This window comes from Amphibalanus amphitrite, unplaced genomic scaffold, assembly GCF_019059575.1.
Source record: "Amphibalanus amphitrite isolate SeventyFive unplaced genomic scaffold, NRLGWU_Aamphi_draft 001258F_arrow, whole genome shotgun sequence".
Taxonomy (NCBI): domain Eukaryota; kingdom Metazoa; phylum Arthropoda; class Thecostraca; order Balanomorpha; family Balanidae; genus Amphibalanus; species Amphibalanus amphitrite.
Window position 1 is genome coordinate 34,999 of NW_024882751.1, and position 27,465 is coordinate 62,463.

Here is a 27,465-nt window from a genome sequence, read left to right on the forward strand (position 1 = left end):
GGGTTCATCACTGTCACGGTTCGGCTGAAATCAAAATTGAAATACGAAAAAATCAGAACAAAGTCGGTCATAGACCTCAATGGTTTTTGAATTGTTCCTTTTCTTGTTTTCTTTCAAAACCATCAGCATTGTTATATTTTAAAGCAATGCCGTACTCGGCGTTGATCTTGGTGTTGATATTTTGTTTGTTGAACTCTACTAAAGACACCCGTGATGACTAAGACCGCGTATTTTCATTTTCTACCGCTGCATTCTATTTTCAGCAATATCAACATGGGCTCAGTCTCAGCACAGATGCCTAACATTTCCGAAAGTTCAATATCTCTGCTGAGTCTTGGTTTTACCGGGCTTTTGCGTAATGAAGTTGAATTTCATTTGGCTGGAATCCATGGAGGTAAGTTGCTGTTTATTTCAATTTTAAAGGGTTTGTACCAGTTTGTACTTATGCTGTTTTGAATTTAATAAGAGTTATTCATTGATTCACCTGAAGGTCATCAAGTAGTTTAGTTACCTAGGTACTTTTTTTGCAGATTTTTTTTTGTAGTAAGCTGAAAAGAAGTCAGCGAAACAGCTTTGGAATAGTTAGCATTTTTTGGTAATAGTCATGGCAGCAAGATATTTGAGGAAATTGCTTTATTTATAGATGCTTTTCATGTTTTTTACACTGATTGACTTGCCCTCGCCCCTCATTCACCCTTCTCCACCTTGTCATCAGATGTGCTGTCCTGTCTGGAAGGCAGACTACCATCTGATCACCTGGCCACCACCACCGATTTCTTGGACCATGTCTGTGCCACCGCACTGGCCAATCGGCCACCAGTCTCCCTCAGCCACTGGCTGGGCGATGTGCTGAACTCCCTGGAGAAACTGCTGACCTCCCTGCTGGCCGCGCTTGATGAGCCACGCGAGGCTGATCCTGAGCTGCTGGCACCGGCGCTGCGCCTAGAGGAGGTGGCTGAGACGAGGCTTGATGGTATCCGTCGTAGGAGAGCCCATTTGCACCATGAGGGGGAGGTCACTACAGTTGAATCATCCTCAGAGGGAATGGAAAGATCAGAAACAAATGTCAGTACCAACAGAAACAGCACTGAGGAAGTGGATGGGGACCGAAAATCTCACAGAGTGCCTCACGGAACACCTGATGGATCACCTGAGGGAGAGACTAATACGGAGTCTGATGGACCACCTTCCGCAACACCTCGCTCCCCTGGTGTCCCTGACGCCCGCCCGTGCCGACCGTCCACTGGGAGGGTGGTTCGCGCAGCTCTGGAGAGTCGTCTTCAGCTCCTGGAGGCCGGTCGGCTGAAACTAGACCCTGACCTACCTCCACCGCCGCCGCATCCTCCGGCCGGCTGGGCTGTGCGGCTCGGAGCCCGCTGGTCGCGGATCTATCGGCTGGCGGTGCAGTGGGCGATGGAAGGTTTGAAGAATGGGAGGACGATGGAAGCCGACACGGTGCTGAGTGCTACGGTGAGTGAGGGTGGGGATATAGATAAAGAAATATGGACAGGAATGGGGTGTGAGGAGGGATAAAAGAAAAGGGGCATGTCAAATTAGAGATTGAGTATGTCGGGAATGAGAAGGAAATGCTTAGAGCATGTGCCTACAGATGGGAACATTGTTTTATGTCGGGACTGGAGTGCCTTTGTCGGAAAGAGAAAGTAGTAGCCAAGGTATCGCGTAACGTCGACAGAAACGAGCGCAATTTGGTATGGAAAATGAATGCTAGGAATCAATTAATAAAGTTGATAGAAAGCCGGAAAAATCAGTTGCAGAATAAGACGTGATGAGAGATGCTGGCCTCGACTCTTGTGGTGTCAAGATGGTCACGCACACGCGGGCTTGATCACTGTGACCAATGTATCCTGTTATGCTCCGCGTGCCCCAGGGTCTGCGTCCGTCAGATGCGCTCCGATTCGAGCTGCTGACCACTGGTGACGACAACTCCCGCCGGCTGCTGGCGGACCGGCTGCGGCAGCTTCAGCTGCTGAAAGGGCGAGACGAGCTGCTGCTGCGGCTGCTGCAGCTGGCTGGGGGCACCCGACAGAGGTCAGTCGCGTGATACACCGCTAACATCTGATTATCGTATTTATTTAAATGCTCGTAGACATTCACCGTTGATTATAGTGGATTTCGGTGGATTCATCGTTTAGCAGCAGCTGTCGCAGCTAATCAAAATACATATGCTGGATTCTACCAGTGCAGTTGTGAGCCTGTGAACTAGTAAGGTTTATGACCCAACATCGGTGTGATATGTTTATCGATACAGGAAATGCTTAGAAATGCCCGCCGCTAAGTGTTACCAAAGCATGATCACCGTGCACTATACACGATCTTTGCTCTGACCCTCCCTCTCCCTCCCTCCCAGCCCCGCCACTGAGCAGATCAGCACCGGCCGTCCTCGCCGACCAGATCTGGACCAGCTCCTGAGCGGCCCGTCACCACCGACTCTGGGCCAACTGCTGCAGATGGCGCCACCGACACGCCGTCAGCTAATCGTCCACATTGCGCTGAATACTGACGGTTAGTGAGAGGGGGCATGTCATGGGATTGGAAGGAGAGGGAACGGAGGAGAGGGGTCAGCACATGCGTCATACACGGATGGTCGAAAAGCAGAGAACGTGTTGCTAGAGCAGAAGTTGTCTCTAAATTCACAAAATCATTGTATGATGCTTGTGTGTTTTCGCTCATAAGTTGAAAACGCATTGGACTTGAAGAACAATGACAATACTAGGACTATCGACATTGTATGACGTAATATACTGTCTGAGCAGTCTTAGCGTCAATGTAGTCATGACGTCGCATTATCTGTGCTCCTCGGCAGACACTGAGATGATCCGTGCTGCTGCCGCCCGTCCCGCCGATGTATGGAGATATCTGGTGACCGCCGGCAGTCTCCTGTGGCTGAGAGCCTGGCTGGACGCTGCTGGTGTCGGGAGAGAGGAGCGGGGAGGCGGGGCAGAGGATGGGAGGAACGCTCCAAAGAAGGAGAGAGAGGCGGTGAAGGAAGGGAGCGACCGTACAGAGGACGGAAGAGCAGAAGACAGGGGAAAGAACAGCAGAGAAAAGGAGGCCAGCACGAAGAAAGAAATGACAAAGATGGAAGGTGGAGGAGCGAAAACAGATCATACAAGAGATGTCAAAGAAAACAGAAGAGATAAAATAAGAGACAAGTCAGAGTATACAAGATCAGCGACGGAGAACCGAAGAGAGAAGACAAAAGACGGAAAAGTGAAGACAGAAGATGCAAGTGATGCGATAGAGAACAGACGTTCAGACCAAACCAATGACGATACGTCAGCAGAGTTAGAGTCTCAGCTCCCTGGTACAGACCCAGAGAGCAGAGCCGCCGCGGAGGACCCCACCCCACTGCTGGGGCCGGCCGCCGGCTATGGCCCGGCCTCCCGACCGCCACCTCCTGGCTGGATTCGGGCGCTGAAAGTGGCGACTGATGTGGCTGATATAACGGAGGAGTGCGGAGGACGTATAAGGGAGCTGGTACTGGATGAGCTGGCCAGGTGGGTGACAAGGGTTGCTGGTCAGGCGTCAAGTCGGAGGAGTAATATTAGGGTGGGGAAACAAGTAAGGGACTATTTCAAAGAAAATTATGGCATTGGGAACAATTTTTGCAGGGGACAGGCTGGTCATTTGCAAACGTTTGTGATATCCTATGAATGACGATAGAATGAGCTTTGGTCTCTCCCTTCAGTGCTTATTTTGTATTAGTGCGCTGGTAGACGTGGAGTCGGAAGTCATTCGATCCGACGTTTCCTGGTTCATTTGCCATGTTTCTGCCATTTGAAAGGTCTTGTGATCGTGTCGTTGTTCTTATTGAGGTCAATGATAGCTCTTATATCTTACGTTTAGTTCTGTGTCTGTCCCTCATTATCTCTCCTTATCTCTGTCCCAGTGACTATCATCTTGTCCCATGATTCGGAGTTTAGACTCACTGACGCCCCCTCCCCCCCCGATCTCTCCGCCCGCAGGCGCGGCCGGTACAGCGCCGCCAGTCTCTCTTCTCCGCACCTCCTCTGTCGCCGAGTTCTCCGCGCCGGTCTGCTCTCCGGCGTCTCTCCACCTCCGACCGTTCGCCGCGCTGGTCTCCGTCTTCTGGCCTCCGCCGCCGAACGACAACCGTCACTACAACCAGCTCTTCTCGGCTGGCTGCGGCAGCTACCGGCGAGTCGAGATGAGCTGCGACAGCTTCCAGCGGAGCTGCGGAGGCCCGGCGCTCCGCTGGATCGTGTCGCAGCTCTGCTGGCAGTGGAGGGCTTCGAGAGTGACTCAAAGACAGCGCCGCGGGAAGGGACAGGAACCGACCGCGGTAGAGCCCTTGCCGCTTTACTGGAAGCCGAAGCTGCTTACCAGGCAGGCTGCATGGGTGAGTCTGTGTCGGAGTATCTCTCTGCACGGCCTTGGTATCGACTAGGAGCGGCACTGGCTGCCGGCCGGCCGCTGCCGCCTCTGATGGATCTACCCTGGCCGAGTGGGGAAGAGACGACGATATGGCCCGAGCTGAGACGAGTGCTGGCGGTGGAAAGTGCTGCTGAGGAAGCTAAGGGAGCTACTGAGACGGCTGAGCCGTTAAAACCTACTGCTGATCCGTCTAGCTCGACTGCCGAGGCTGCTGATACGCCAGCGTCGGACAGTGAGGCTGCTGGGATGTCGAGTTTGACTACTGAGACCAATGAGGAGTCGCTTTCCGCTGTGGTGACCAGTGAAACGTCCGAGTCGGATGTTCAGAAAGCAGAAACGGCGGGACCGGACGATGAGACAGCGAAGTCAGCTCCCGAGACTGCAGAGACGCCAAGACGATCTAGCGAAATACCTGAAACGACAGAACCAACTTTTGATACTGCTGAAACTCCAGCTCAGATTCATGACAATGCTGATACGCTGGCAACAGCTGATGGAACTGCTGAGACTGGTAAAAATCCTCAGGAGAATGCGAAAGTACTCAGCAGCTGCACTGCTGAATCTGCCGAGAACCCGACTGTTGAAAACGCCGAGACTCCCAGCCCGGCCACTGAGACTACTGAACTGTCTAACCAAAGTGACAAAACAGCTGATCATCCCGATTCGACTGATGGATCGCCCAGTCTGTCCGAGCTGCTACCAGGACGGTGTCCCGACAGGCTGATCGGTCTTCTGCGGTCACTGCAGGACACTGGGTGAGTGGAATGGAAGGGGCTCAGAGGGAGGTACAGACGCGTGGGGCTGACGTCGGGTCGGTTGGGCCTCTGGGGAGGGACCTACAGGGAGGCTCGCAACGACCTTATCAAGTGGCGGGCTTGAATAAGTAAGAAATTGCTTGATGCTCGTAGAATATTGCAGAACAAGTTATGGATGCTATATTTTTCGGCTACGTATTTTCATAAAATTCAAATAAGAATGACAGGAATATTGGTAGTGAAATTCTTTAATGAACAATTTTGCATTGTTCGTGTATCTCTAAACTTGCGGCTTGTCATGGGGATCTTCATCGAGCTGTCCAATTTGTCAATCTCGTATCACGATCAACTCATCAGTATCTATGATCCCTGTTGATCTCCCCCCCCCCCCTCCAGGACGGACGGCACACCCTGCAGTGCCTACTCCTCGCCAGACCCGACCCGTGACTCACCAGACGGTTCTGAGACAGCGGGCCCGGTCCGGCCGCCGGCCTACCGCGGCTACCTGCGCCAGGGACGGCCGCTGTTCGCCGTCTGTCACCTGCTGAATGGAGGAGAGGTGGTCGGCAGGAGGGACTCTGCCGGGTGAGATATGGGGTGTGACTGGTGAGGCATGCACTGTGCTATACGAGACAATCAATGCCAGCATGAAGCATACGTTGTGATGTAAGATTCGAACTGCCAGACGTGTAAAGTATCACCTCGCGTCCTAATATCAATGATCTCATGTCACAAGTGTATGATTAGAAATGAAAATATAACACTATGAATGAACGTCAACACGTAAAAATGTAAGCATGCAACAAGGAACTTATCATAGATCACGAAACGCAAAAGTAAAATCGTAAACATTTTTCGTACAAACTGACTCAATCTTCCATCCTCCTTCCACTACCCTGACTCGATTCTTCTGTCTCGTCTCCGCAGCACCCGCCTGGCCTGTGACTGGGCTGCTGAGCTGGCTCTCCGACAGAGCTGTGACAGCTGCTCCTGTGACAGCTGTCACACCTCCGACAGCTGCGACAGCCGCCAGCTGCTCGGCTCGGCGGACTGTGATGACTGTCGGCAGCGGCGCGCGGTCGTCACGGGCTGTGTGGTCTTCCAACATCTCCTGGGACATGACGTCGCGCTGCTGAGAGCCCAGCTCACCGCTGTGAGAGATGTGCCACAGCCACTTAGAGGTGAGGACGCACCCGCTGAGTGTTGATACACAGCTCACGCCATCTCTAACTCAAAGGCGGACTCGAGGTGTCTGACAGCTCCTGCTATCTGATCTTGTCAGACTCCCTTAGCAGCCTCTTATCTTTACGGAGTTTTAATCCAGACAACCCGATAGTACAATACATTTTATCTCGTCTTACGTCGGTGGAACGAGCAGGTAAATTCATCCAGTTCTGCTGGATACCGAGCCATGTGGGCATAAGAGGCAACGAGCTGGCCGACGCGGCCGCAAGACGCGCGGCCGCGGCCCCCTGCCTCCGTCGTTTGCCTCTGCCGGCTCGCGATTTTTACCCAGCCGTTCGATCTTTTACGACGTTTAGCTGGCAGACAGAGTGGCGTCTCCATGGATCCGAGAAGCTACGAAAGGTGAAACCTACTCTGGAGCCCTGGCAGTCCTGCTTTCAAGGCAAAAGACACCATGAAGTGGTCCTCTGCAGACTACGGATAGGGCATACGTATGCAACGCATGGCTATCTCCTCCGTGGAGATGATCAACCAACATGTAGCCATTGTGCCGTGCCGCTCACAGTCACTCACATTCTCTTAAGTTGCCCGCACCTCGAACCAAACCGGACACGCTGCCTCGGCCGCATTGCCCCAGGCACCACCATTCGCCACCTGCTGGGTGATGACTCACCCTGGGTTTTATCCGGCAGCATCTTTTCTTATATTCAATCCATCAGTTTTCCTGTGATATACTCGTTTTACTAGTATAACGTATCTCAAGTAGTTCTAGTCTTCTTCAGTTCGTCAGTTCTCTGTTGACATATCCGCTTTACCAGTACAGCGTTATGGGCGCAAAATGACCACCGCAGTCGACGCGCCCGTAAACCCCAATGAACGAACGAAAGGCGGACGTGCATTGTGCACTTTGACTACGTGCCTGTGCGGGTATCCACTACCCAATGTAACCCGCTTGCCAGCGAGCCGTTTGCGGCAGCCCGTTCGCTGCTCTCTTTCATCTCCGCTTTCTCATCATTTTGAGCCCTCCCCCAGTCAGGTGTTTTAGTGTTTTATAAATCATCACTAAACTATTTTCTCCGAACAGCTGCTGACCTGTCCTTGATCCTTTTTCCAGCCGAGCTCGTCCGTGGCCTGCTACTTGGTGACACCAAAGCCGCCGCTACGCTCCTCGCACACCACGAGCAGCGAGTGATGGCAGCGCTCCTAGCGGCCGATACCGACACTACAACTTGCGACACGGCCGCTAGGTGGCATCAGCGTGCCACCGAGTTCTGCCAGTGGCGGCACGCACTGACGTTGGCTGTGAAACTCCATTTACCGTTCCCTGAGCGGTATTTGGCTCGGTTGGCTGCCAGAGATGAATGGCTGGCGTTCCTGCTGTTCGCTCAGATCTACCAGTACCCACGGGATCAGGTGGGTGGAATGTGGTATGGATTTTTTTTCGTTCCCCAAAAAAGTACACGGTCCCCAACAAAAGTTCGTTTCCATTCTCCAAACTAATCCATGTGTAGATAAATGCTATTTTTTGAGGATTCTTTCACCACTCCTCTTAGTGTATAGAGCTGGGCAGGCACGAGTAACGGGAATAATAATAGGCGTTTTTTTTTTTAGCTGATCTGTTACTCGGGGCTAGTCCTATTCTCCCTTAATGCTCACCGTCTTACCGGCTGTGGTGACTGGCGTCTTCTAGCCATCAGCCCTCCACTCCACGAATTCCCTTTCTCCGCAGGTACTGCGTCTCTCGGCCGGTTTCTCCCAGTCCTCACTACGCCAGACTCTGGGCTGCGCGCTGCGCTGTCTGCTACTGACCCGACCTGCCGGTAAATCGTCCCGCCGTCGGGTCACCTCTGACACGGAACACGAGTGGAGCACGGCCTCGCCGGAGACGTCGGTCAGCTCGTCACCGCCGGGCGGAGCGGGCGGGCCGGCGACTCCGGCCCTGACGGCCGTGCCGCCGTCCAGGGATGCGCCGCCGCAGGTGAGCGCGCGGGGGGGGGGGGGAAGACTCGAGCTCTCGTGACACTTTGCGTTGCAGGGTGGGATAATGCCAGTGGGTTAAAGCGTTGTACGAGTCTTGCTTATCAGTGTGTGTTCTGACTGGTTGGTTCTTTAATCATTTCTCATATTAACTTGTAGACTGTGAGTGCCTTGCGTCGACTTTCCGTTCTTGTTCAAGCCAGCTTATCTCTAGCTAGGCACTGGCATCATGATTGATGACACTGTTAATGTTATTTAGATACTTACACATAAACTACTGATCATTGACCATCGGTTCCACTAAACACTTGTCAATAATTTTCAGATCTCAATATCCACACTGATCTCTGTTCACCATCACTAAGTCCACTGATTTTTTTCCCTCCATTTTCTTTGATGTAGTCGATGGTGGCCGCTGTAGTGGAGGCCGCTGCGGACCCGTGTCCGGGCAGGGCGCTGCTGCAGGCAGCCAGGCAGATGGCGCTACCGGCTCTGGCTGCCTTGGCTGCCGAGTGCGAGGTGAGTGTTGGAGTGTTGGAGGAGCGTGGTAGTGTGTTTGAAGGATAATGTTGTTTGATATTTTAGGAAGTTAGCATGAGTTCTGGCAATGAGGCTGACAAGGTTTGACCGAAGTTAGGAAGTCCAATAAGATGCCGGCTTAGGCTGAGAGAGACGTAAGCTTGCGATTGGAATCAGAGTAGGTATGTAAGATGAATCAGAATTCAGATGAATGAACCAGCGAAGAGAGCCTGTCTAAACTCAGTTGGTATAGCATTTGATTCCTGGTAGTAAGAGCCCGGGTTCGAGTCGCTCTGGCGCTCGACATTTGAGACTCCTGACGGGGATGGTCTACGGTTGGTGGGAGCAGCCGCAGCCAGTTGAATTCGGTTTAGTGGAACAGGCCGTGTCCGGCTTTGAAGGTTACGTTTAACTTTGGCATCAAAATTTAACCGTTTTACGGAATGGCGCGATTGGACGGTAGGGTTCGGGGTCTACGCAACAAGCTCTGCTTAGCGTGGACTCTGGCTCTGTCAATCCGTCCATTCAAACATTCGAGCTAAATTTATAAAAAAGCAAAGTGTAACAAAAGGGTAACAAGATTGAGCAAAACGATTTAATGTGAGTGAAATACCCACAGGGCAGTGGAGTGTGCAGTGGCCAATGCAATCACCATTCCTGAATACCTACTGGTGATCATTACTCATCCGTATATCAGTGGGAATCACCCAGAAAGAAGCCAGGTGATAGTAATTTGATGTAATGACTCGCCAGCAAAGAAGAAGCTAAGCGATTCTGATAGTCAATTGATTATGCGAAAAAAACCTCCGCCAAAAGTTTTGCATCCTGTTTTTTTCTTTTTGCTTGCGGTGTGAATTGCTTGAATTGGCATCGACTAGCAATCCTGTCATGGCGGCCAGCGTTGAAATAACTTATCAACTGTGGGGGGGGGGGGGGGAGGAGGGGAAGGGGGGTCGACATGGAGCATGGAAGAGGGTTTGTTGGTTCAGACGGACAGGGGTCACCTTGGCGGCCCCGGCGGAGGCAGCGGCCGGACGCTCTATCTGCACTGGCCCGGCCCCAGCCGGAGCGTGTCATGGCGGATCGTATCAGAAAAGGGCGGATGGGCTGCAGTGTGGTGAACCTCAGTGAGTGTTAACTCTGACTATGCTGAATACTGTAGAATGGAGAGAAACAGGGAAAGCGAGGGGCCGGACAGAGGGGTTGATGATACGTTTAGATTGGCGCCCAAACGATTCCGTCAAAGTAATTTGGGGCGTATGAAAACGTTATGCATAATATAACCGTACCCTGCAGGATATCGTTTCGGACCAGAGCCCTCGGTATTTAGTACCTTTTCTCGTCGGTGTGTCGGTATTGCATTCAGGAGTATCGGTCGGTAAATAGTTATCCAACTTTTGCAAACTTCACGTCATGTTCTCTATACACCGTGATGTAACTATGTGAAGAACCGTCTCCTTTGTAACACCACCGTCCCCGCTGTAAGTCTATAACTGGCCCCGGTGGCCGTGCCAACATTCTACTGTCGCCCTGCTCCTCTGAAAACAGCAGGTAGAGGTGGGACGGCACACGGTGAATTTGTGTGAAACAGGCAACACATTCGACGGTCTCTTGGTGTTACAGAAATGTATTGGCTCAAACGTTTCATAATTGTCAGATACAAACAGGCGTTAATGACTAAAAACATGCAGGTATTATGGACATAGAATCATATGCGTATATAGACGCTACTTTTCGTCCGTAGATAAACAATCTATAAGCTCCCCAGCACGACGCTCTTAACAGATAATAGTTGTGCAGTTACAGCACCGGCAGGCCGAACCACTGGCCGCGGCTGCCGCACGGTACACGCGCCACATGCACGTGTGACCTACACTGTGCAGTGTGCATCACCATGGTGTCCTCCTTAATGTAGATGAGTTAGGTGGGCCGGATCTTCATCTCGACCTTCCTCAGTGACTCATATGTCCTCCACGTGTTCCACCATATTCCAGTGTGGTCCCATATACCGCGGTCCCGGTACCGCCCGTTCAGGCTGCTGTACCCGCACCACTCGGTGTACCACCAGGCCCCCTGATGGTTCTGTGCACAGTGAAAGCGAGACCCGCCGTCCTGGTCACGGTCACGGGTAGAGAACTTCCTATTGACAGCATACTTCAGACCATCCCCGGCAGTTCCCGAGTTGTCGGTACAGCTCAGTTTGTAGCCGTCCTCCTCGGACGAGATACGGAACTGTTGGTATGTAGCGTATCTTTGGCTTTCGTCAAACGCCTGAAGCTCAATGTGAAGCTCGTACCGTCGGAGGTTGGATGACGTTAGCTGAAATAGGTGATTTAAGCCCCACCAGAATTCTTTGGTTACATCACCGAATCCCTCCTTATACTCCTTCCATCCCAGGTAGAAATCCTGGCGGGGCTCGATGTTGTCTCTCCGTTGGATGACCGTCCAGTTCCCTCCGGCAGTGTCCATGTCGCAGTACGACTGGACGGGTGGTTGTCTGCTGTCGCCACTGGACCTGAGGAGGTAGACACCAGATGGAGAGCCGAGAGGAATGTCGCTGCAATCACGGGGAGTTGGCGGCTGCTTTACCTCAGAAGCCGAGTGATCTATGCTCTCCTGTGAGGCTGCTGTCTTATTCAGGGTTTCAGCCAGCTGGGACCCCAGAGTCTGAGATGTCGTGGCATCAAGAGGTGCTGTCAAGAGGTGATCATCCGTTGTAACCGCAGTGCTGTTTTGAAGCGAGTTTTGTTCGTTCAGTTGGTCGGTGAGCTCGTCCAGTTGTGATTGCTGGCTGTCGAGTTGTGATTGCTGGCTGTCGAGTCTCGCAGTGATTCCAGTCAGTTGACTGGACAGCTCTCCCATCTGCTCACCCAGTGTGTTCGTCAAAACGTGGGCGGTCAGCGTACTCATCCTGGAGTCGAGCAGAGTCAGTCTGTTGTCCAGTGACTCCACTTGTGACTCAAGTTTACTGACGACTGGCCGTAGCTCTTGCTGAACTGCTCTTGCGATGATGCTGAACACCTCGTCGGCAGTGGCGCTGGGCAGGGCGGCCTGCTGCTGCGGCTGCTGCTGCGCCGCGGAACAGCCGGCAGACACCACCAGCAAGGTCGACACGAATATTCCTCTCCAGCCTCTAGCCATGGTGGCCAAGAAGGAGACACCGCCAGCACCGGCTACCGACCTCGGACTGACGGTTCGGAGCTGGCAGGACGTCTGCAGAGCTCGGTGCGGCTGACCTCTGTCAGAGGCGCCACATCCGGTGACGCGGCCCGGTCCCGTGACCGACAGACTGAGCGATAAACATTTACAAGCTGCCACGGACCAATATATTGCAAGGGTTTTCTGCTGATTATGGCAGTCCTGTTCACGGTAACTTCTGAAGAAAAGTTTAGATAGATGCAAGCAGGAATTAAGGTGCAGGGATGTTTTGCCATAGCTTAACCCGCGCCCTGATGGGGGGGGGGCCATTTTGGCCCCCCCTGTGGTTTTTCTTAAATAGCGAGAAAACGGCGGCGCGCAGCGCCGCCAAATTTTGGGTACCTTACCGGGCATCAATTTGACACCTTCACACAAAATTTCAAGTCACAGGTCACCTCAGGTCAGGAGTTATTGAGGTCAAACTGAGGTCATGTTCGAGTAAAAATGAGCAAAAAACATGACATTTTGAAACGCTCACCAATTCTACAGTTAACAAGCAATTTTAAAGTTCTTTATGTGGTTGTGTGGAGAAAAGACGGCGTTACAAAACTGCTATCTCGGATTTTCGAAGTTTTTGGATTTTGACCCCCAAAAATCCAAAGAATTGATTTTTTTAGAAAAACTCAAAAAATTTCCAAAAATTTTTCGAATTTCGAAAAAACCGGAATATATGTGATAGTCCCTGCGCTCTTCCATATATATACCAAATTTTAGATCGATACCTCTTTTTTTGGCCAAGTTATAGCGGAAAAACTTAAAAATTGATGACGTCAAATTTTTGAACTCAATTTTTAGCAATTCTAGACCTCGTAGCGCATAACGGAGACCACCATTGAACTCCCCGTGACGAGCTGCATCGAATCGATACCCATTTTATGCAAAAATATCAACTTTGAAATTTGACCTAATTTGACCTGACCTTGACCTGACCTTGACCTGACCTGGACCAAAACGTGACCTAAGCTGGCCCTAAAGTCTGTCTGACCCACATAATCGCATTTGTCATGTAAAATGGACCATAAAACATGTATCACACGACACTTTCATATTGTGACCCCCCAGTGACCTGACCTCTGTGACCTGACCTGGTATCAGTGACCTCAAATAGCAAAATATGTGTTTGAAGAACATTTCCCCATCGACGATTTTCAATGAAATGCATTTTACACGATTTTACAACGCATTTCTTGAAATGCCTGTAAACGGTGAAAATTCGACCTTTGACCTGACCTGTGACGTCATCGGTTTGACCGAGGTCAATGAAATTGGGTCACAAGGTAGTTCCCCGTTGGGGCTATCCAACACCGTTTACCGCTTGTCGCTATGTTGCGTGGTTCTCGAGATCTGAGGGGGGGGGGGCCAAAATGGCCCCCCCATCAGACCGCGTTGCTCGGCAGACCCCATCTGGGCGCGGGTTAACCCGCGCCGGGCCGGGGGGGGGGTGTGTGTTTGGACACACACACCCTGCGGTTTTTCGCAGATATCGGCGGCGCGGAGCGCCGCCGTTTTTGGCACACCTGTTCGTGCATCTTTTCCGCACATGTTGTGAAAATTTCAGACCCATGTCGCCTTAGGTCAGGTCACCAGGTCACGCCAAGTGACCTCACCTCAGAAAAAATAAGAATGCTCGTCATAGCTACACTGGTTGATCGATTGCCTTGAAACTTTCAGCGATTGATTAGAGCAACATTATCTATAAAATGTATATCTCGGAATTTTGATATCGGTGACCTAAGGTCAGGTCAATTTTGCGGCCTCTCCATTATAAGTCAATGGGAGAAAATTGAAAAGCGTCTGTTTTGCACGAACGCTATTCTAGACACTCTCAAACATCGAGATGTAGGCAAGATTGACACACTGAACCGGAAAATGGCAACTGTGACCCCTCGTTATGTCCCCGAGGTCATCTCAGGTCACGAACAGAATCTAACAGTTTTTCGCTAATAACTTCTGATAGAGACGTGCTAGAGCGCTGAAAACGCCTTAGATGTGTTCGGCTCGACGTTGCGGATCGACGGATATGCAACATGACCTTTTCTGGTCAGGTCATGACCTTGACCTGAAGTCAAATATTAAAAGTTGACCTTTAAAGGTCAAATTATAGTTCATTCGGCGCGTCTCGACGAGAGGAACAAGATGCTGGCAAAAGTAATGTCATGGCTCTTTTGAGTCAAAAGTTATTGCCGAAAAAGCGTTTTTCGTAAAAACGGCTGTTTTTGGAGTTTTTGCCCTCTGGAGGCTAAACCGTTGACCTGAAGTCAAATATGAGAACATTAATCAGAAAGGTCTGTAAAAGGGATATCGAATACGCTTTTTCCGCGGCGCTGTAGCTCTATCGGTTCCCGAGATAGCCGTCGGCAGTTTCCAAAATGTTGAAATAGTCAACATTTTACCTTTGGTGACCTCCAGTGACCTGACCTTTGACCTGACCCCAAAAATGACCGAAGTGTTTTCGTCCTTATTTTGGACGTTCTTTCGATTGTCGCTTACCGCGTGTCGCTACGTGGCCCAGGAGCCGAGTTAGACGGGGGGGGGGGGTGCTCAGAGCACCGGCCCGGCGCGGGTTACGTGTTACCAAAGAAGAAGCCAGATAATAGTGATTTAATGTGATGATGCACCAGCGAAAAGGGAAGAAGCTAGGAAGATCCGAATGAAAAGGGTCGTTGAATTATGAAATGAACAGTACTCCCTCACCAAAACTTTACACCTCTGTTTCGTATCTTTTTTTTTTGCGTTGTACTGTTGAGCAATGAGCATGCTTGCATTGGCATCAATCGTAGGTTGAAATCATCTCATTCGGTCACTGCGGTCAGTGTTGAAATAATGTATCACACTGTGGGGGGTCCACATGGAGCAGGGAAGGGCGTTTGTTGGTTCAGACGGACAGGGGTCACCTTGGCGGCCCCGACGGCAGCGTCCAGTCCCGGACGCTCTATCTGCAAGGTTCCGGCCCCAGCCGGAGCCTGCGGCGAATCGCATAAGAAAAAAGGCAGATGGGCTACAATATGGGATGGGCTCCGTGCTCGGGTATCAACGCCGAGTATGCTGAACATTGCAGAAGACAGGCAGGAGCGGTGTGTTCCAAGTAAGGTCGCTCATTTGGCTCTCTTCGCGAGTCCTCCATCGTGCCCCTGAGCCGCCGTCCCTACCGTTCTCGCTTTGGAAAGTGTCCTCAGTCTCGTCCTCGTCCTCCGAGCTCTCCTCCTCGGGCCCCTCCTCCTCTTCCTCAGATTCCTCCTGAGTGTGCTCCTCCTGACGGGAAACAGGACAGAGGGCGTTAACTAACTGTGACGAGAAAACGCAGCACTTCTCTCTCTCTCTTTCTCTCTCTCTCTCTCTCTCTCTCTCTCTCTCTCTCTCTCTCTCTCTCTCTCTCTCTCTCTCTCTCTCTCTCTCTCTCTCTCTCTCTCTCTCTCTCTCTCTCGCTCTCGCTCTCGCTCTCGCTCTCGCTCTCGCTCTCGCTCTCGCTCTCGCTCTCGCTCTCTCTCTCTCTCTCTCTCTCTCTCGCTCTCGCTCTCGGTCTCGGTCTTGCTCTTGCTCTTGCTCTTGCTCTCGCTCTCTATCTATCTTTCTTTCTTTCTTTCTTTCTTTCTTTCAACTTTCTCTCTTTCAACTTTCTCTCTCTCTTTCTCTCTCTCTCTCTCTCTCTCTCTCTCTCTCTCTCTCTCTCTCTCTCTCTCTCTCTCTCTCTCTCTCTCTCTCTCTCTCTCTCTCTCTCTCTCTCTCTCTCTCTCCCCCAGTCATACTCTGACTCTCTGTCTCTCCGCAGGACGTCAGTGCCGGTGACTGCCTCTGCGGCTGGCTGGAGACGTCCCTCTCTGCACCGACACCAGCCGAGGAGGCCGCCTGTGTCCGTCTGAGGCGTCTGGCGCTGCTGGCCGTACGGACACGTCGGCTGCGGAGCCTAGACAAGGCACTGGCGGTGTTCTTTCCGGTTAGTGATCGAGAGGAGGTTTGGTGTTCTGTTAGGAGGTTTGGATGGGCTGGAGTGAGGTGCCTGGTTTGTGGGAGAGACATATGGGTGTGAAAGGTAGTTTATTTCTGAAAGGTGGGAATTTTAGGTGCGGGCGCGGTCATTTTTTGTGGTCGTTGTCGCTCTTTGAATGATTTTGATCTTACGCTGCTTTTCAGCAGCTTTTTGCAGCTTCTGTAACATGGTCATTTTTATTGGTATTGTATTCTCGACTCTCTGCTTTGTTGAGTTTTGAGTGAACACGTATTTTTTACTGGAGGATATTTTATATATTAATCTGTGTCGGGCTGATACGGCTACCTGCCAGCCTGCCACCCTCCATAGGGCGCCCTTTTCTGACCGTTTCACCCCCACTCCGCCCCTCGCTCCGCCCAGGACTGCGCGCTGCGTCTGACAATCCAGCTGCTGGAGAGCCTGATGACGCTGGAGGAGCCGCACCTGCCGGCCGAGCTGATGCTCAACATGATGGAGGCTCTGCGGAACACCACGAAACAGCAGGACGTGAGTCTGGGCTTCGGTGGTGGGATGGGAGGGAAATGGGACGAGAGGGAATGGGGTGATATTGCTCCTGGATAAAATGGGAGAGGGGACGGTATGATTGAAGAAAAGACGCGGGTATGCTGAAGGTATGAAGAATTGTATGACGGTATGGTATACTGGTAAGAATGGCATTCGGCGCCCGCGGTATAGCAGTATGAAAAAAAATGGCGGATGGATTGAACATGACCCGACCGGACATACCAGACTAATTATTATTCAGTATTGTTAGTATGTTTCCCAAGAACGTACTGTTTATTCAGTGATGCTCTACCGTCGCCACTCTCTATCAACCCCGGTTCTCTCTTCCAGTCGGAGTTATTCATCTACGACCGCCGCTGGCTGAGCACCACCGTCCTCTCGCTGCTGCTGTCGTCCCTGTCCACACTACTCACCTCGGCCGGTCGGGCCCGACTGCTGGGGCTGATGATCGACGCCAGGCTCGTGGAGATGCTGGTGACCGAGCAGGGTAAGTAGTGACACTCGAGAGAGGGAGGCTGGGGTGATATTTGGGGCGGTGGTAGGGGAGGGAGTAATGTGTCTACCTGGTACATTTCGTTGGTTAATACTGACGACTTGACTACGAATCTGTTCCCAAGCATGGTTGAATTTGGTCTATATTTTTGTACATTTTTGCTGTAAGAATTTGTTAGAAACTGCTCATCGCGGTAAAATATCAAGCTATCACTCAGCGTAACGTGCTGACTTACCAGATTAGAATAGAAGGCAAAGCGACCTAATCAAAGATGTAATGACAGCTCTAGCTTCTCGACTGCCAGCTCCGTGCCGCATTCGATTGATACCGTTTCCCTGACCCATCCCCTCCCCTCTCTAGCCGAGCGGCCGGACCTGCCTCTCCTACTGCGGCTCAGCACGGTCCTCGGCCCCAGCGCCGTGCGTCTCGACTGGCTGACGGCCCTGCCACCTGGCGGCGGCGCCGAGCAGCTGCGCTTGGAGGCCAGCCGCGCGGTGGCAGCACTGTGCACGGCCGGGGAGCTGGAGCGGGCGGATCGGCTGGCGCTGGCCGCCGGGGTCAGTCCCGATCCCGTGGTACTCACTCAGGTGAGGAGCGGTGTGGGGTGAGGGAGGGGCTGGGTGGTGCTTCCAGATTGCACAGTGATCATTCGCGACGTATGTTTTCGGCATAAGTGCAAACTTGATCATGTGATCGTGTATGAGCTGTTGAGGACCGATTGCCTAGTCTTTGAAGACACCCATCCGTGCTTCTATCCTCAGGATACAGAAATCCTTCTCCTCCAAGCCGCAACCCCCCTCCGGGCTGGACAGGCAACTTTATCTCATGCGGGCTGCTCCCTTGGAGCGGCACCGCTGCTCCTGAGGGAGCGCACCCCGTAGCCGGGTGCAGTGAGTGCCTTGGGGCTGGGTGGCCTGTCCTCTGGACGGGCTCAGCCCCGGCGACTCACTAGGGTGCCTGCCCAGACCAATGTCTCCCCCTAATTCCTATCATCCTTCCGGCTCTGCAATGGTCTTGTCGACCGAAAGGGCCTAACCCAACAAAAAAAAAATCTTTGAAGACCACTGATTTCGTGTGATTTCAGTGACCTCTTTGTGACCCAAAGTGACCTCTGTTAAGGTCAGGACGTCGTGTAACTGACAGATCACCTCCAGATGACATCAGCCAATCTCACCGACCCCACGATGGCGCCGAGGTGACTCCTGTGCGACCACAGGACGTGACCATCTCTGACCGTAGGTAACCACCAGTCGCTTCTTTGTGCCCGGCAGGTGACCTCTGACCTCGGTGAAGTCGCTGACGAGGACCGGGTCACATTCTGGAGACAGTGCAGCGGCCGGTTCACGGAGAAACAGCTCTCCAGGACCGAGGCGGTGGCCTTTTTCAGGAAACACGCCGAGACGGCCGTCAGCGTCTCAGAGAGGTGGGGTTTGTAGGTGGGAGGAGGAGGGAAAGTGAGACTTGTCTCAGAGGGCCGGTGAGGAGGGGTGAATCACCATGAATAGATTACTTTATAAAGTTGTCTTATTTTACAATGCGTACTTTGACAGTCCATATTCTGATTCAATAAAGAAGTTGTTGAAGTTGTTATGTGTGTTAACAAGTATTTTCATGCATGCTGACATGCGAAATGTGAATGTATATGTATGATATGATAGGAACACGTGTCCTTGCGTGGTTTCTCAGGTACGTGTGCCTGAAGCTGGCCTGGGACTGGCTCAGCCCCGACCGCCGCGCTGATCCCGACTGTGACATTACGGCACTGGAGCGGAGCGTGTGGACCGCCTACACCTGGGCACGCATCAACGGCGAAATGGTCAGTGGATGGAAAAGGGATAGTTACGGTTACATTGGTGAATGAGGAAACGGTTATTGGGGGAACGGGAGAAGAGTGCTGCCGTCCAAAGCCAAAACACCGTATCCCAGGTTTTTCAAATTTTACAGGAGAACGATTTTAAGTTTTGTTACTTTGAGGTGTGATTTCTATGTGAAGGAATCAACATTCCGTGATAGGAAAAAGACCATTAGAATTGTCTGATCTTGCAGAATTGATACATTTATTCAAATTTCATAATAATCATTATCATTTTACTTAACATTCGATATGGTGTTTTGGCTTGGTTTGTATGTAAATTTTGTGCCTTTTCGCGAAGCAAAAACACCGTATCGCGTTTTATGCCCCAATACGGTGTTTTGGCTTGGATGACCTTCAAGTTACGGTTAAGCTGAAGCATACAGTTTACATGATGAAATGATCCATCGACAATTGCCGGCATTCGGAATCATCGATGCTGCATCATGTGTAGGAAATAGGCGGGTCTATATGGAGTTCGCGACAAAATTCACGAATTATTAGGGGAATGTTCTAGGGTCTAAGGCATTTCAGCAATACCTGCCAGACTATCATGTGGGCAAAGTAAATCAGATCGAGGCTGCTTTGAATGCAGCAAACAGGCGGTCCACCTCACTTCAGGCAAGGAAGCCGGTGGCGAATATCGAAGAGAGGCCGATCGTGATTGGGTTGACGACGGGGTGACGGTATCAGTATGATGAAAGTGGTGATGATACATAAGATTGGGTTTAGCCATGCTCCTTCGTCCCTGGGTTACGGCCACGGGTCTTCAACTGAACAGTGTGACAATGCCTGAGAACACCCGCAGCGTCAGAAAGGACTATCATGTTGTGTCCGTTTGCATCGTCTGGGACGATGGGTGTAGCCGGACGTTGAACTGGTGGAGGTATCTGGACGTGGATGTATCACTTTTTTGCTTGAAACTGAGGACTTTCACACAGTCTACAAAGGGGAGAGCAGAATGTGTTGGATGCCGGAGAGTCGGAAACTGAAGGCAGGCGAGGGGGCGAACGTTTGTTGCATACATCGGTCTTTTCTACAAATTTGCTACAAGAAAAAGACGGCGCTAGAAATAATTAAATGAAGCAACGCAGGTTTTGCCATCTTCTAGTTATAGGAGAGTCTGAGTTCCACGCAAATTCAAGCGTTCACCGGCCGCCTTCACATGCTCCGAAACAAACTGATTTCTGATTCAGTTTTGGGCTAACTTACCTGGCACGGCTACGACATCGGCGTTCATGCCTATGCCGGTGTTTTCAGGTTAGATCGACTTTAGCGTCAGTCTGGATTGTGAGGTGGTTCGATTGCACACTGGACACTGAACAGCAATCATCAGCGTCCACTTTTGGACTGTGTGAAAGACCCAAGTTGCAAGCAAAAAGTAAATACCAGATACCTCCACCAGTTCAATGTCCGGCTACACCCATCGTCCCAGACGATGCAAACGGACACAACATGATAGTCCTTTCTGACGCTGCGGGTGTTCTCAGGCATTGTCACACTGTTCAGTTGAAGACCCGTGGCCGTAACCCAGGGACGAAGGAGCATGGCTAAACCCAATCTTATGTATCATCACCACTTTCATCATACTGATACCGTCACCCCGTCGTCAGCCCACTCACGATCGGCCTCTCTTCGATATTCGCCACCGGCTTCCTTGCCTGAAGTGAGGTGGACCGCCTGTTTGCTGCATTCAAAGCAGCCTCGATCTGATTTACTTTGCCCACACGACAGTCTGGCAGGTATTGCTCTAACGGCTTACATCTTTAAATATTATTCCTCTAAAAATTATGTCGTTATCATTATTAGCCGTCAATTTTGTCATGAATTCCATATTGGGTAGCTTATTTCCTAAACACGTTGAATCATTCGTGCCAAAAGAGGGCATTTCAAGGTGATCGAGAGTTACCGACACCAACCGATGCCAAAATACCGCATATCAGTCAATACGGTGTTTTTGTCACTGGTTTTGTCGGAAATCTCGTTCGAAATCAAAGCCAGAAGACCGCATCGCATGTGAAACGGTGGCATGAGCGTGGCATAGGTTCAGCGTCCGCCAGCGCCAAAAGACCACATCGCTGTGATACGGTGTTTTGGCATGAGTTGACGACTTGAAACAACTGGGTAATTTCACAATCGCACTCCATACGGCATTTTGGCGGAACCAAGAAGCTAAATCATGGTTTATATACAAAAGCCATAATACCTCATCGGATATAATAAAAAATATATTTTCTATATAAAACTATAAATGGTACAGCTAAACGCAGCGTCAAAAATGGATTGTCCTGGTATCAAAAACCATATTTCGGAAAAAATGGCCCATACGGTGTTTTGGCTTTGGACGGCAGAGTGGGTGGAGGGAGGGGAACAGAAAGAGGAACGAGGAAACGGTCATTGAGGGAGTACGGAGAAATTGTAAGTGGAGGAATGGGGAAACGGTATGTGGGTGAGCTGGGGAAAGGGTTACGGTGTGTGTGTGTGGGGGGGGGGGGGGGTAATGCTGCTGTTGGTGGGAGAATGGCGCAATATCCAGAGGTGTAGTTTGGGGACGGTCGGTGGGATAACAACCAATGTGGCTGGGGTCGGATGTGTCTGCCATTTCATTGTATGTCCTGCGAAGGTTCTCTAGAATCAATTTTGGTTTTACCGTTTGCTTTCTGTATATCAGTTGGTATGACATAGCTTTACTTGGAAAAATGACACGCACATACCCTCCCTCTCTATCCCCACAGGTAGAGGAGCCGGAGCCCTCCCCCACGCCCTCCCCCACCCACCAGCCGCTGCTGTACCGGCGGCCGCTACTGGCGTCGGGCCGGCGACCGGTGCAGCCGGCGCTGACCCCCGATCAGCTGAGTACTGTCCGGGCCGTGCTGGGACAGCTGGTGGATGAGGGTCACCTCCGACAGGCCCTGCTGGTGGCTGAGTGCTTCGGAGTCACCACGCCGGTAAGAGACGGAATATGCTGAGCTCTCGGTGTGGATTTTTTATGTCTCCTATCACTGTACCATGGTCGGCATTGAACAAGTCAAGGCACATATTTTATATGGTCTGCGTTAAAGATGTTCATTGATCATGACTTGAAAGATTCCTGAATCAAAGATGTGACTTTATTAATCGTTTAGGTAGTTTTCAAAGCATTGTAAAATGTCTTTCATTTAGAAGATGCGAACAAACAAGTTGTAAGCGAGCATTATTGCAGTGCTTTAGACACAGTTATTAGGTCATTGCCGAATGACCATCCGTCTTTTCTGTGAGGAGATCAATGCTGAATGGCAATGACCCTTTGTCTCTCCCATAGTTAACCTTTCCACCCTCCCCCCTTCTCCCGCTGTGTCTGTACAGGATCTGGAGCGGATGGTGCGTCTGCTGAAGCTGGCCGAACGTGTTGGTCGGCAAGGGGAAGACGAGGTCTCCCTTGAATCCGCGGGTGGTGAGCCGGCCACAGCGGCTGCTGCTGCCGCCGCTTCTGCTGCTGCCACTGCTGCTTATTCTACTACTACTGCTGCTAGCGCTGTGTCTTCTTCCCAGCCAGCAGCTTGTCCAAAAGTCGGGGAAGACGGAATAGCGACGACAGAGGTTGGAGCTACTGCAAGAGATGGACTAGATTCAGCCGTCGGGTCCACCGAGATCCCAGAAACGACGGCAGCGACGGAGATGGATGACAGGCAACACAAGTCTGCATCTGAGATGAATCCAAACAACAGTCAGACTGCCTGGGGAGACTCCAGACTGCAGTCTGAGACTCACACTGATGTCAGACTGGACGGACTAGCAACGACAGGCTCCAGCGGGACGGGACAGTCACGAGAGACGACACCAGAATCTGGAGGGGGCTGGACCGCCGCCGGTGCTTGCTCTATTCATAGTGAGACGCTGGCGACGGACGCCGACTCGGTACAGCCAGATCCGCAGTCGGTGCACCCGGATCCATCGGCGGACAACCAACTCGGTGACAATAATGAAGAGAGGAGAGAGGAGGATGGAAGACGCCGCAGTATCGGGTTCTGCTCATCGCTCGGTCGCAGCTGGAAACACAGCTTATGTGAGTAGCGCGGCGAACTGTAGGTTATTTGAAGGCCTGCTCTGTCCTAAGGTGTTTTTAGTTCGGGGTTTGATGTCACTGAGCTCAATTAATGAGCTCATGCATGTGTTGTAGTTTTAACCCTAGAACGCCTAGGGGGGGGGGGGGGGGTTGTATCACCCCCCCCCCCCTGAGGTTTTTTCGAAGCACGCTAAACGGCTTGTCGTAGCGGGCTGAAATTTTCAATACCCTCTGGGGCAACCTTTGCGCATCTTTTGCCGAAAAAAATTGATCGGGTCATGTCAGGTCACGGAGTTATGACGTCATAAGAGGTACAGCCTCCGGCCGACAGTTACCAAAAGTGTGCGCCGAATCCCTAGGTTTTCTGCCGGTGATACCCACATTGTTTGATGGATCATGATGAAACTTCCCATGCATGTTGGGGCAAGCATTGGCTATCGTGTGGTGCAAGAAAATTGACCGGGTCAGGTCAGGTCACGGAGCTATGACGTCACAAGAGGAACAGCGTCCGGTACTATTTTTGAAAAGCGCCCGAACCACTATTTTGCTAATTCTTGTCACCTCAATGGGAATATGCAGCAATATTAGCTTCTATAGGGAGCAAATGGACCTCCCAAATCCAAAAATACAATCAGATTTCAAAAATTTAAATTTTGATTTTTCGAATTTCTGCCGCCGACTGTGACCTTGCCGACTTCCGGCGCTCCCAACGCGCCATTTTTAGAGCTAGGGAAACGAAATACATACCAAACGATAGAGAATTGATCAAGGAACACGTTAGTGAAGGTTTCAAGTCGATATCTCCCACCGTTTTGCCGCAATCGCCGCGGAAAGTTGAAAAAGTTTGATTTTTTCGGAAAATTTGACCTTTGACCGGTCATAAGTAGGTCAAATGTTGACCTAGGACCAAAAAATATACCACCAATCGCGAGATCTCGTTGAGAGCAATCCGTTGGTTTTTTTCCGCTAAGCTCTACGACCTTCCGTTTCGAAACGCCAGGGGGGGTCGTAACAACCCCCCCCCCCCCCCCTGGTCGTTCGTGTTATGAGAAATGGCCTGGTCGTGCGAGGGTTAATACGCTTACCTTAGCAACGGTAAGAGTCATGGTAAAAGATGCAGGCTCTTTTTCCTCCCATATTCTTTTTTTGCAAAGCTCGCGCTTTTGCACGTGGCGACATGGCTCGTCGCAGTGTTTGCATGTTATGTTGGTATGTACGTACTCAATATTTCACCTTTTTTCTGTATGTCTAGCCAAGTCTGCCTCTCCAAGGTAAACGTCTCTTCTCGTCCCCGCAGTTTGCTCGACCGCCGACGCGCGCCAGCCCCAGTCTCGGTCGGAGCTGTCCCAGCTGACGGAGCTGGTGGCCGCCCTGAGACACGGCTCAGAAATCGGACAGCGGGTGCTGTCCTGCGCGCGCGCCGCCACCGACCTCCAGACCACATACCAGGTAAGCAGAGGTTTTGTGCGGGGCCGGTTGTGTACTTCAGGTCGCTTGCGTCTTGTAGGTACGAAGAGCTAAGTTCACATTTATCGTGAAATTGAGCACCAGTTGCCGCTGATAAACGATTTTTAGCAGTCCCCGCATAAACTTCTTCATTATTATTCGCAAATACCAGTCATTGGTGCTTACAATTTTGTGGCTTGTCAGCGCGTCAATGCATGATACATGCATTATGCATGCATTGACTGTTGTAGTATACTGCTTGTAATATACTGCTGGAGAGTGAAAAGGAAAAAGATACAACTCATACGATTGTTTGATACAAGTTTTTACAATTGCTATCTACATGTTTATTTTAACACGTATCCCACCAGAGTTGACCTCTCCCCCTCTCCTACCCAGGAGGTGGTGCTCACTCGCGAGCCGCTACTGCTGCTCAGTTCGGTCCTGACGGGCGATCCCGCGGGTGTGGACCGCTACCGACTGGCCGCCGACCTGATACATGGCCTCCAGCTGCCCGACAGCCAGGTCACTGAGGTCATACTGGCACAGGTCATCGCACAGGTCAAGGCAGGTCAGTAGATGGGAAAAGACAGACTGAGGGCCGTTTGCTTAGACTAGGCAGGTAAGTACAGGGGGGGGGGGGGGGGGGGGTAATTGTGTGATGCTTAGGTAATGCCGTTTTTTATTTGATGAGTCATTGATGACTTTGACGATGTGTTGTCAAGCTGCGCGCAGCTTTTTGTGTGTGCGCTGACCACTCTCTGAACTTACAGGCGTCTCAGAGTTGGATCCGCTGCTGGCTCTGTGTCCGGATCCCGTGCTGCTCGGAAACCGGCTGCTGGATACCGCCGAGGACCTGGCCTCCTTTCCCGAGGCCGATGGATACGGTCAGTTCACCCTTCGGCTTCCAGTCTCTCTTCGAGGCTCTCATCGGGCGCCCGAAGTTCCAATCTCACGGGTTTTTGGTCCATCTGAGCGCTCACTTCTTAAACGAGTTTCGTTGGCTAACGGAGTCTGTATTATTATGCTAGAAACGACCGTCACGTCGGATCTTGACCGCTCTAAGTCTGTCTTGTCTTGTCTGGCAGGTTGGTCTACTCGTCGCCGCCCACTCGGCCAGGCTTTGACTGTCACTTGTCTGACGGTTTTCTGTCATATATCCCCCAGGTGACGACTGCCAGGTCGGTCTGCTGGTCGCCGCCCACTCGGCCCACACGGCCCGGCTGAACCTCCAAGGTATCGGTGACGTCATGGGTAGAGCTCGACAGCTGGTGCGGCGACTGCTGGTCAAAGAGGACTTCAGACTCATGGTGAGGGCACGGTAACACATCTAAGAGTGTGTGGCATGTAATGGCATGTAGGTGTGTATTGTAGAATACCAAATGTTGAATGGCATAATCTGAAACGTCTTTTTCCGACGTGTCTTCTCTTACCTGTAGGCCGTCTGACCCCTGCTGTTGGCCTCTGACAATGTAGACCCTCTGACCACTGAAGTTTTGACTTCAATTCGCCCTTCTAGCTTGCATACCTTTTGCATACCTTTTGCCATTGATGTTTTTTGACGTCTGACCTCTTTTGACTTCCTTTTCGTTCTCTGACCTCGGACCTTTTTCCTCTAACCTTCAGTCTCTATTCACCTGTGTCTTATCCGAGACCTCCAGCATCTACTACGACCTCTCCGAAATCTAAGATAACACCTGATCACTCTAAACTGATCTCTAACCTCTAACCTTTCCTATCTCTCCAGGTGAGCCTGCTGCTCGGTCTGGGCCGGTACGAGGAGATGGCCTACGTGTTCGAACTACTACTGCGAGAGGACCGTCTGGAGCGACTGCTGACGGCTGGAGTCAGTGACGGGAGACTGGGAGCCGCGCTAAGACGGCACCTGATCAGACACCATCCCGAGGACACGGCCAGGCTGCGGCTGGTCACCGGACGGTGAGGAGGGGACGGAGGTCACTGCGAGTCACCTAGGGACAGTCAATGGGACACAAGTCATGCCGGGTCACATTGGGTCTTGTTAGATTTATCGGCGCCCACCTGTTTGTGTGTTTGTGCAATCATGTTCTATCCTACACTTACCTTATGTGTTTTTATGGGCTCTTTTAGGCTCGTCCATCTCTAACTACGCTTGTTTTTTAGTTTTGTTCTATAAAGTTTGGCTCCTCCTGACATCGTGCCCCTGTCGGTTTTGCCCCACCATGTTTGTCCCCCTTGACCTGACAGTATGTGTTTGCTCGTTTGTCCCACCAGGTTCGGCCACCACGCCGAGGCGGCCGCCGACTGGCAGTCCCGCGCCGAGCAGCTGATCACCTCCGTCCTGCAGTCCGGTCCGGACGAACACTGCACTGAGACCGGTCAGCTGCGGCTCAGAGAGGCCATGGACTGCTACCGACACGCAGCCACGTTCTACCGACATGTGAGTTGGTAGACGCTGGTGATATAATAAAGTAGCCACATAGTACCAACACGCCACCACATTTTACCGACATGTTTGTTACACGAAGTTCTTCCGTCCTAGGTGTATGTAATATCTCAGCTACCTGTGACTTGTCCGTCTGTTGGAGACAATGCCTCCGTTCTAGAAGATAGTTGCCACCACCACCGGGCGGGCGCGTCATATCAATATGGTAGATGTTCCACGCTGTACCCTGTTCCCGCTCTGTACCCTGCCACCTTTTACTGGCACCTCAGTTAGCAGCGATTCAATACTGTATGTAGGTTGTCGTTAGATGCAACTGACAGTACCTTCTCACGTCCTGTTTCGTCAGGCGGAGCGTCTGTCGTCCGCCGACGCCAGCCTGTGTCAGGCTCAGCTGGTCGCCCTTCAGATCAGTATCAGTTCCGGCACCCTGCCCCTGCCGGAGGGAGTGCGGCCCCTGCTGCTGAGGAGGAGTCACCAGCAGCTACACACGCTGCTGACGGAGACGCTGCCGTGAGTGACGTCGGGGAGAAAGAATGAGAGATGTCGAAAGCCGAGGCTGAGATTGTTAGATGTCGAACTCGAACCTCATTTTTTATCTTCTTAGTTTTTGTCATTGAATGAATATGGTTGACTCTATGTTGTCGACCAGCCCTTTATCTCTT

At 51.5% G+C, this 27,465-nt stretch overlaps 1 protein-coding gene across 1 annotated transcript in view; it reads left to right on the forward strand.

Moving 5' to 3' along the window:
* The first annotated feature begins 15 nt into the window (after nt 1-15).
* LOC122371552 overlaps nt 16-27,465 on the forward strand; it is a 29,193-nt gene continuing 1,743 nt past the window's right edge. Inside the window, exons 1-27 of the mRNA XM_043347953.1 lie at nt 16-62; nt 264-394; nt 716-1,470; nt 1,889-2,049; nt 2,369-2,523; nt 2,825-3,518; nt 3,987-5,171; nt 5,568-5,756; nt 6,099-6,352; nt 7,471-7,769; nt 8,086-8,334; nt 8,736-8,852; nt 15,820-15,984; nt 16,399-16,524; nt 16,873-17,029; nt 17,396-17,622; nt 18,307-18,458; nt 18,722-18,851; nt 21,623-21,835; nt 22,233-22,932; nt 24,230-24,381; nt 24,778-24,949; nt 25,152-25,265; nt 25,546-25,688; nt 26,126-26,316; nt 26,632-26,797; nt 27,150-27,313. Of these exons, the coding sequence (XP_043203888.1) occupies nt 274-394; nt 716-1,470; nt 1,889-2,049; nt 2,369-2,523; nt 2,825-3,518; nt 3,987-5,171; nt 5,568-5,756; nt 6,099-6,352; nt 7,471-7,769; nt 8,086-8,334; nt 8,736-8,852; nt 15,820-15,984; nt 16,399-16,524; nt 16,873-17,029; nt 17,396-17,622; nt 18,307-18,458; nt 18,722-18,851; nt 21,623-21,835; nt 22,233-22,932; nt 24,230-24,381; nt 24,778-24,949; nt 25,152-25,265; nt 25,546-25,688; nt 26,126-26,316; nt 26,632-26,797; nt 27,150-27,313 (7,151 nt within the window). The 5' untranslated portion in view covers nt 16-62; nt 264-273. The remainder of the gene's footprint in view (nt 63-263; nt 395-715; nt 1,471-1,888; nt 2,050-2,368; nt 2,524-2,824; nt 3,519-3,986; nt 5,172-5,567; nt 5,757-6,098; nt 6,353-7,470; nt 7,770-8,085; nt 8,335-8,735; nt 8,853-15,819; nt 15,985-16,398; nt 16,525-16,872; nt 17,030-17,395; nt 17,623-18,306; nt 18,459-18,721; nt 18,852-21,622; nt 21,836-22,232; nt 22,933-24,229; nt 24,382-24,777; nt 24,950-25,151; nt 25,266-25,545; nt 25,689-26,125; nt 26,317-26,631; nt 26,798-27,149; nt 27,314-27,465) is intronic.